General features: G+C 41.7%; 1 protein-coding gene across 2 annotated transcripts; it reads left to right on the forward strand.

The window, feature by feature from the left end:
• Window positions 1-447: 447 nt before the first annotated feature.
• On the forward strand, window positions 448-4889 carry LOC117345570 (parvalbumin beta-like). Of its 2 annotated transcripts, none has more exons than XM_033914402.1 (5): window positions 448-540; window positions 1453-1520; window positions 3581-3713; window positions 4009-4118; window positions 4574-4889. In XM_033914402.1, exons 2-5 carry the CDS (start codon window positions 1460-1462, stop codon window positions 4597-4599), a joined length of 330 nt encoding a protein of 109 aa, XP_033770293.1. In that variant the 5' UTR covers window positions 448-540; window positions 1453-1459; the 3' UTR covers window positions 4600-4889. The 2 variants fall into 2 exon arrangements, with proteins under 2 accessions (XP_033770293.1, XP_033770294.1); XM_033914403.1 differs by having other exon boundaries at window positions 482-540; window positions 1458-1520.
• Window positions 4890-7758: the final 2869 nt, after the last annotated feature.

The raw sequence follows: 7758 nt of genomic DNA on the forward strand, positions 1-7758 counted from the left end.
CCCAACTTTGTTGGTTGGGCTGAGAACTTTTCAGCGGCCCCCCTCGTATGACCCACAGCAATAAAAAATGGACTGGAGAGCTCTTAACGTGTGCTAAGCTTTAGTAAAGATGGCCCTAAGCCATTTAAGACATTGCATCTTCTCAAGACTTGCTCCCACCTCCCAACCTCTCTTTCGGTTTTCACCCAACTTTGTTTTTGTCTTGGTCAGGCATTGGAATGTATATTTTCTGCGTAAATAAGAAGAAATATAACACCAAGAAGCTTTATTTCTCACATATCTTCTCCACTTATCTTATTTCGTTTTGAACTATCATATGTATTCTCTTGAGATAAAAATAGCGTAAGATGATTAGTTAGGCAAGTTCATCTGACACCATTCCCAGTTCGTGACGCTGGAACCTACAATCTGTATATGGTGTACAACTTATGGTGTTTATATATATATATATAAGCCTGGTCTGTCCTGAGGACATCCACAGCAGCAAGGGCTCCCCTGCCAACCGGATCACTTAATTATTCTGTCAAGAAGACTTTAACGGTAAGCTGAAGAGAAAGAATCCTCAAGGAACGCAGCATGCCATCAGGAAGACAGCTTAAATGCTGATTAAGATCAGCTTCCTACCATTGCAGTAGGGAAGGATAAGGGTTAGGCATTTTGAACATAAAAGAAAATTGGTGACAAAGTAATTAAGCGTCACTCTTAAATGATAGGCCAATTATACACTATACATCAGAAGGGAGAATAGACATTAATTGGAATGAAAGAATGCAGCATTGTACTTCAGAAGAATGCAGAAATTATAGATTAATTGTAGGTAATGCTTTAGATAGAAAGCTCAGAAGAAAAGGATGAAATACTTATCCAACAAGTTCAGAAAAGATAATATAAACAAAGAATTATATACATCAGTCTTTAAAAACAGAGGACACACCTGGAATGATCAAAGTCAGAACATAGCCGAAAATAAAACGTAAAATTTTTTTATTTTTTTTTTCAAGTTTATTAGGATTTGATATACCGCTTATCAAGGTTATCTAAGCGGTTTTACAATCAGGTACTCAAGCATAATCTCCTAAACCAGGGGTAGGCAATTCCAGTCCTCGAGAGCCGGAGCCAGGTCAGGTTTTCAGGATAGCCACAATATATATGCACAAGATCAGATTTGCATCTCAAGGAGGCAGTGCACGCAAATCCATCTCGTACATATTCATGGTGGAGATCCTGAAAACCTGACCTGGCTCCGGCTCTCGAGGACTGGAATTGCCTGCCCCTGCCCTAAACTCTTAGCATTTCTTATGTCACTAGACTGGTTTGGACAACACTTTCTCACCCGTTTGGTTGTTACCAAATGCAGTTTCACATAAGAGATCAACCAGAATTCTTCTAGACGTCTCCAAACCGGCTCTTTTTTTTTTGCCCCAAATTGACCATTTATTTGTTTGTTGACAGCTCAGCAATGGCAATGACTGACTTGCTCTCGGCGAAGGACATCGAAGCTGCCTTGAAATGTGTGCAGGGTAAGGAGACCAGTCAGTCGGTAGGGCCTCACCTGCCAGATCACACCAGATATTCCCGTTAGTGGCAGGTTTCCCCCAGTAGGTTTCTGCTAGAGCTGTGTGCTATAGTGCAGTGGTTCCCAACCCTGTCCTGGAGGAACACCAGGCCAATTGGGTTTTCAGGCTAGCCCTAATGAATATGCATGAAGCAAATTTGCATGCCTATCACTTCCATCATATGCAAATCTCTCTCATGCATATTCATTAGGGCTAGCCTGAAAACCTGATTGGCCTGGTGTTCCTCCAGGACAGGGTTGGGAATCACTGCTATAGTGAACAGAAAGAACAAAGCGCTATTTATGCGAGCACAAAATTAATTGGACTATAAGTAGAAATACCAATTATGTCATTCGCCTTTTGCTAAACTGGAAAAAAAGCAAAGAGCTAAATCCCAGATCAATAAAGCAATTAAATAAACAGACAAACAAAAAAGTTGACTCCTTTTTGAAAGTTTATTATTGCACTAAAATAACTAATGCATTTCTTAGAAACCAGAGCAATAAAAGGTCGCAAATTATCCTTATTATAACCTTATGATGCAGAAAAAATATGTTAAAAAATAAAAGGCACAACCCTGTACAGAAAGAAGGTTTTAATAATGATATCGTTAGTTAATGTTTTATTGTGTTTGCTTTGTCAAAACATGTTTAGCATTTTTAATATGTATGCATGTCATTTTGTAAACCGCATAGTTTTTATGCGGTATGTAAATTTTTAAATAAATAAATAATAATAAATTTTCTTGGGAGGGAAACTTGAATATGCCAATCTAGGGAAAAGGGTAGCCAGTACTAGACGGGCTTGCACGGCATGTGTCCCGTATATGGGCATTTAGGGCTCCTTTTACGAAGCCGCATTAGCGGCTTTATCGCACGGGACTTTTCATCACGCGCTAGCCCCCGAGCTAGCCGAAAAACTACCGCCTGCTCAAGAGGAGGCAGTAATGGCTAGCGCAGCCGGCAGTTTAGCGCACGCTATTACACGCATTAAACCGCTAACGTGGCTTCGTAAAAGGAGTCCTTAGTTGGGGACGGACTGGGGAGGGCTTCGATGGCTAGGATGGTTAAGATGGGCTGGAATGAGCTTTGACGGAGACTCAAGTAGATGGAACCTAAGCACACTTCCGGGCAGGGCTCTGGGTTCCTGGCCCAGAAATATCTAAGAAAAAGGACCTAGAGAATGACATGGGAACAAATTTTTCCCTATCCCTGCATGAACTCATTTTCCCGTCCTGTCCCCGTGAGTTCTTTTCTTGCCCCTGCCCCATTCCTGCAAGCTCTGTCCTCATCTGCACAAGCCTCAAACACTTTAAAACCACAAGTAGCAACATTCTAGAGCTCAGATTGTGATGTCATAATGCCTCATTCCACCAATGCCTAAGCTCCGTCCTCATCTGCACAAGCCTCAAACACTTTAAAACCACAAGTAGCAACATTCTAGAGCTCAGATTGTGATGTCATAATGCCTCATTCCACCAATGCCTAAGCTCCGTCCTCATCTGCACAAGCCTCAAACACTTTAAAATCCTAAGTAGCAACATTCTAGAGCTCAGATTGTGATGTCATACTGCCTCATTCCACCAATGCCTAAGCTCCATCCTCATCTGCACAAGCCTCAACCAGTTGAAAATCATAAGCATTCAAGGCTTGTGCAGTTAAGGCAGAGCTTACAGGAATGGGGCAGGGACAGCAACAAAATTCGTGGGGATGTGACGGGAAAATGAGTTCCCGCGGGGACGGGGAACAAATTGTCCCCGTGTTATTCCCTAAAAGGACCGTTTAAATTAAATTAATTTATGGAACATGTACGGTTGGGCAGATTGGAAGGTCTTTATCTGCCGTCATTTACTATGTTACTATGGGGGTCATTTACTAAGGCACTCATTATATTCTATGGGCGCCGTAGCATTTAGCGCACGCTAAATCAAGTTTGCGTGCCTTGGTAAAAGGACGCCTATGTTTGTTCTGCCTCCTTCCCAGGGACAGAGCTGACATGAAAGTGCCTTCGTTTGTCTTTTACAGGTTCCGAATCTTTCAACTACAAGACTTTCTTCTCTAAAGTTGGGTTGTGCGACAAGAACCCAGAACAGGTCAAGCAGGTCTTTCATATCATTGATCGGGACAGGAGTGGTTTCATCGAGGAAGACGAACTCCAGTAAGAATAACTCAGCTAGTCACTTTCTTTTTTACAAACTGGAATTTAAGCCATTCCCAACATAGGCCCAGGAGGGAAGGGGAACAGAAGGCTTTTTCCCTGCAGAATTGTAGTCTCTTGGCAATCTATATGTGGAAAGAAGGGGAAAAATGCCAGTGGGTGGATTTTCTATTTCACTGATGGGCATGGGATAAACAGTAAAAGAATTCCATGGCTATTTATTCCAGTCATAGATATATTTTCAGTTGCTATGGATGAAAAATAGCCTTGATAATCTGAATTATGTCTCCTCCAGGCTTTTCTTAAAGAACTTCTGTCCCAGTGCCAGAGCTCTAAGCAACGCAGAAACCAAGGCTTTCCTGTTAGCTGGAGACTCTGACGGTGATGGCAAAATCGGCGTGGAAGGTAAGTCCCTTCACCTGATGAGCCATGAGCAGCTTCGTGAAACCAGGCTCCGAGACCACAGGCAACCTGCAAGGGCTGTGTGTCAGGGAAGAGCATCCTACGGGTTCACACGTGCTAATCTTAGCTTTGGACTGGGACAGGAGGGGGAGGGGGTATGTTGCTGCTGCAGTGGCCACTTCTCCCGGAATGTGCCCCGGCAGCAAAACTTCGGCTGCTACTTGTAACTTGTCAGGGTAGACTAGGGCACCATATATAGACCAGAATAGTACTTTAAGGGACTTTTAAGGAGTGCAGATCAGCTGTAAACACTGTTTACGATGCAGTCCAGAGTCCTTTCTTACAGCACTTTTAAAGAAAACAGTATCTAGCTTTTAAAATATTCATGGATTCCCCCACCCTACCCATCCTTCGCATCGTTTCCAATTCATTTGAACATCTTTCTTTTTATTTTATAGAATTTCAGGCGCTGGTAAGGGCCTAAGCAAGATCAAAGGCAATATGGATTCTTCCTCCACTTCCCCACAAGGGGGCATCTCACCCACAGCTGGCACATATATTTCTACATTTTTATACCATCTCATTGGACTGCTAAAATGCCTGTATGTTAAGTCAATTTTTGGGGAATGTTGGTGAACCTTGTGATGTGCAGGTATTTTGCTCAAACGTATGTCTTAATAAGTGTATCTGGAAGGCACTCGGTGACTTCGGCCAGTCACAATGTTAAAGCTGTGACTGTAAGAAGAAAAAATAATAAAGTAAAAAAAAAAACCACCTTTCTATAAACCCCAAGTGTCTTTTCATCTATATCTCCTTACATTCAGTTTTCCGAAGCTGTGCCAATATATTTCTTTGATTAATCCCACTCTACTTGAGCCAATGTCAGAGAAGATAAAGTTCTTACAAGTCAATGCTATTCTTACCATTTAAGATAACATGGCTTTTACATAATTGTAAACCAAATTACACTTCTTCCTCCGTATGCGCTGTGATAGGGGATTAACAGAGCCGCAAATACAGAAAAACCGCAAATAACTTTTTCATATGTTAGTCACTGTTTTCTATTAAAAACCATCGTGAATATGGCGAAACCGCGAAGAACATAGCGGGAGACCTGGCCTGTTCCCGAAGGAGAGGCAAAACACGGTGAAGAAAGTGCCGGGAATCGGCGATTTTTCTCTGTAAACGCTTGGAATCAGCGATTTCTCTGTGCAAGCTGACGTAATTTGGGGAAGGAGCCAGCAAGCTAAAAAACGTGAATAATCGAAACCATGAATACTGAAACCGCGAATGCGGAGGGAGAAGTGTATGGTTAACAAAAACATTTCAAGCAGACAAGCTCGCATGCCTATAGAAACCAACTATTATTCGTCTTGGTTCTGATTTCCGTTAACTTTTATGCCTATTTTTATTTGAAAAAAAGAGGAGCCTTTCTCGCATTTGTAATGTTTAGGGATGCTTTCATGCTCTAAATTCTGGATATGTCCAAGTCTTGCCCACTATCTCTGGAGACCCTGGGCTGGCGCAGAAACTTCAAGTTAGAGTGGTGGGATAAAGCTTAGCGCAGGCCTTCCTAATGCGAGAGGGATGCCAACGTTTTGTCCCCCGATGCAAATAATAGGCAAATTGGCTCTGTGCAAAAGACGCGAGCTGACATCCCCCCTCTCCCTCCTTTGCTAATGCGTAGCGCGGGTTTTAGCGCCTGCAGCAGCGGTAACTGCTCTGACGCTCATTTATTACCCCGCGCCTCGGGAATACCTTCAGGGCGGCTCACACTCTAAAAACATAACATACAAAACAACTTAAAATCCATGAAATTAAGGTCAAAAGGGAAGAATTACTAAATTACATTAGGGATGTTTCCTGTTTTTTGCCAGATGCCAATAATGCCGCAAACCTATATACGCATCACTGAAGAGAAATGTTTTCAAATTGAATTTCAACTTCTCAACAGATGTTATTACCATAATCGGAGCAATTGTGGTAATGAGTTCCATAGTTTTTAAGTGGAGAAGAAAATGTTAAAATAAAGAAATAGTTTTGGACCGTTAACTGAGAAAAATTGCATCTCTTACGTGTTCATAGTCTAGCAAATGACGGCAGATAAAAGACCTGGGTGGTCCATCCAGTCTGTATAAAGTGAAAAAGTGGATTAACCAACCAAAGCAAAGATCCCCACAAGATTAACCTGATCATTTAGATACCTAAATTAAGGAAAAGATCTCAGATTACCACTCCAAGGATCATATTGCTATTCTCCTTTGGTTGTTCAGTGGTAAGGGTATCTTTCATAGATCAAAAGCCTTCATATTTTTAAGACTTTTATTATTCTTTCTTTGTACTCGTCAATATTTTTGTTTTATTTTTTAATTTTTTGTTTGCTGATATATTCAAATTTTAACACCCCCCACGTTAAGGTTATGGACATGAAAAGCACTTATCTTATGCTTAATGTTGGGTGTCAGGTCAAAAGCGCGCCAGGACAAAGGCGCGAGCAGACAATTGAGCGCAGTGCAGAGGCGCGCGCCAAAGAAAATTACTGTTTTTAGGGCTCTGACGGGGGGGGGGCGTGGGGGGGAACCCCCCACTTTACTTAATACAAATCGCGCCGCATTGTGGGGGTGTTGGGGGGGGTTTGGGGGGTTGTAACCCCCCAAATTTTACTGAAAACTTTACTTTTTCCCTGTTTTTAGGGAAAAAGTTAAGTTTACAGTAAAATGTGGGGGGTTACAACCCACCAAACCCCCCACAATGCCGGCACGATTTGTATTAAGTAAACTGGGGGTGCTCCCCAACAAAACCTGTCGGAGCCCCTAAAAACAGTAATTTTCTTTGGCGCGCACCTCCGTCTTGCGCTCAGTTGTCGGCGCGCACCTTTGTCTTCCGCGTTGTTGTCTATGAACCTTAATGTTGTTATCCGTGTTGTCAGAACTGCATGAATCATATCTTTAAAGCCCAGAATTCAAAGTCCGACGGGACCCGTTTTGCCAACAAACTGTTGGCTTCTTCAGGGTCATCAAGTCGGGCTGCAGTTTCAGCATTCAAGCAATAATCATTGTCACAACCAAAGGAGAATAGCAATATGATCCTTGGAGTGGTATTCTGAGATCTTTTCTAAACTAAACTAAAACTTAGTTTTATAGACCGAATCATCAACCAAGAGGAGCTCGGCTCGGTTAACAATAATGTAATAATACCCAAAACATAAAATTGACAAGGAAAAATAGACCGAAATAGTTAATTTCCGAAATGTGTAGCAAACAAAAAAGTTTTCAGAACTTTCCGGAATAAAGCAAAATAACCTAAACTTCTTAATGTAACCGGTAAAGCATTCCAGAATTCAGTTAATTTAAAAGCAAAAGAATGACTAAATCTCTTAAAGGTTCTGTTTATACCACTGAGAGAGGGAAATGCAAGTTTTAATTTTTTCCTTCATTTCAGTATTTAAATTTTCAAGTCCACCCAGTCTACCCAACATTCATTTCTGAGGCAATGTTAAGCCAAAAGTCCAATAATTACTCATTTTCCTTTGTACATTCCATTTTACTTGCTAAGTTCCACTGTAAGATGTTTTTTTTTCCCTCCCCCCTGAGATAGGCAAGCCCTATACTTTGGCTATATGAACATGGTAAAAAGGTGCTTT

Source organism: Geotrypetes seraphini, chromosome 11 (assembly GCF_902459505.1).
Source record: "Geotrypetes seraphini chromosome 11, aGeoSer1.1, whole genome shotgun sequence".
NCBI lineage: Eukaryota > Metazoa > Chordata > Amphibia > Gymnophiona > Dermophiidae > Geotrypetes > Geotrypetes seraphini.

Excerpts from the sequence above, each read along its gene's own strand:
- LOC117345570 (XM_033914402.1), top strand. The coding sequence starts at position 1,460 with ATGGCAATGACTGACTTGCTCTCGGCGAAGGACATCGAAGCTGCCTTG. Across the intron at positions 1,521-3,580 it reads TGCCTTGAAATGTGTGCAGG|GTTCCGAATCTTTCAACTAC; the intron begins GTAAGGAGACCA and ends TGTCTTTTACAG. Across the intron at positions 3,714-4,008 it reads ATCGAGGAAGACGAACTCCA|GCTTTTCTTAAAGAACTTCT; the intron begins GTAAGAATAACT and ends TGTCTCCTCCAG.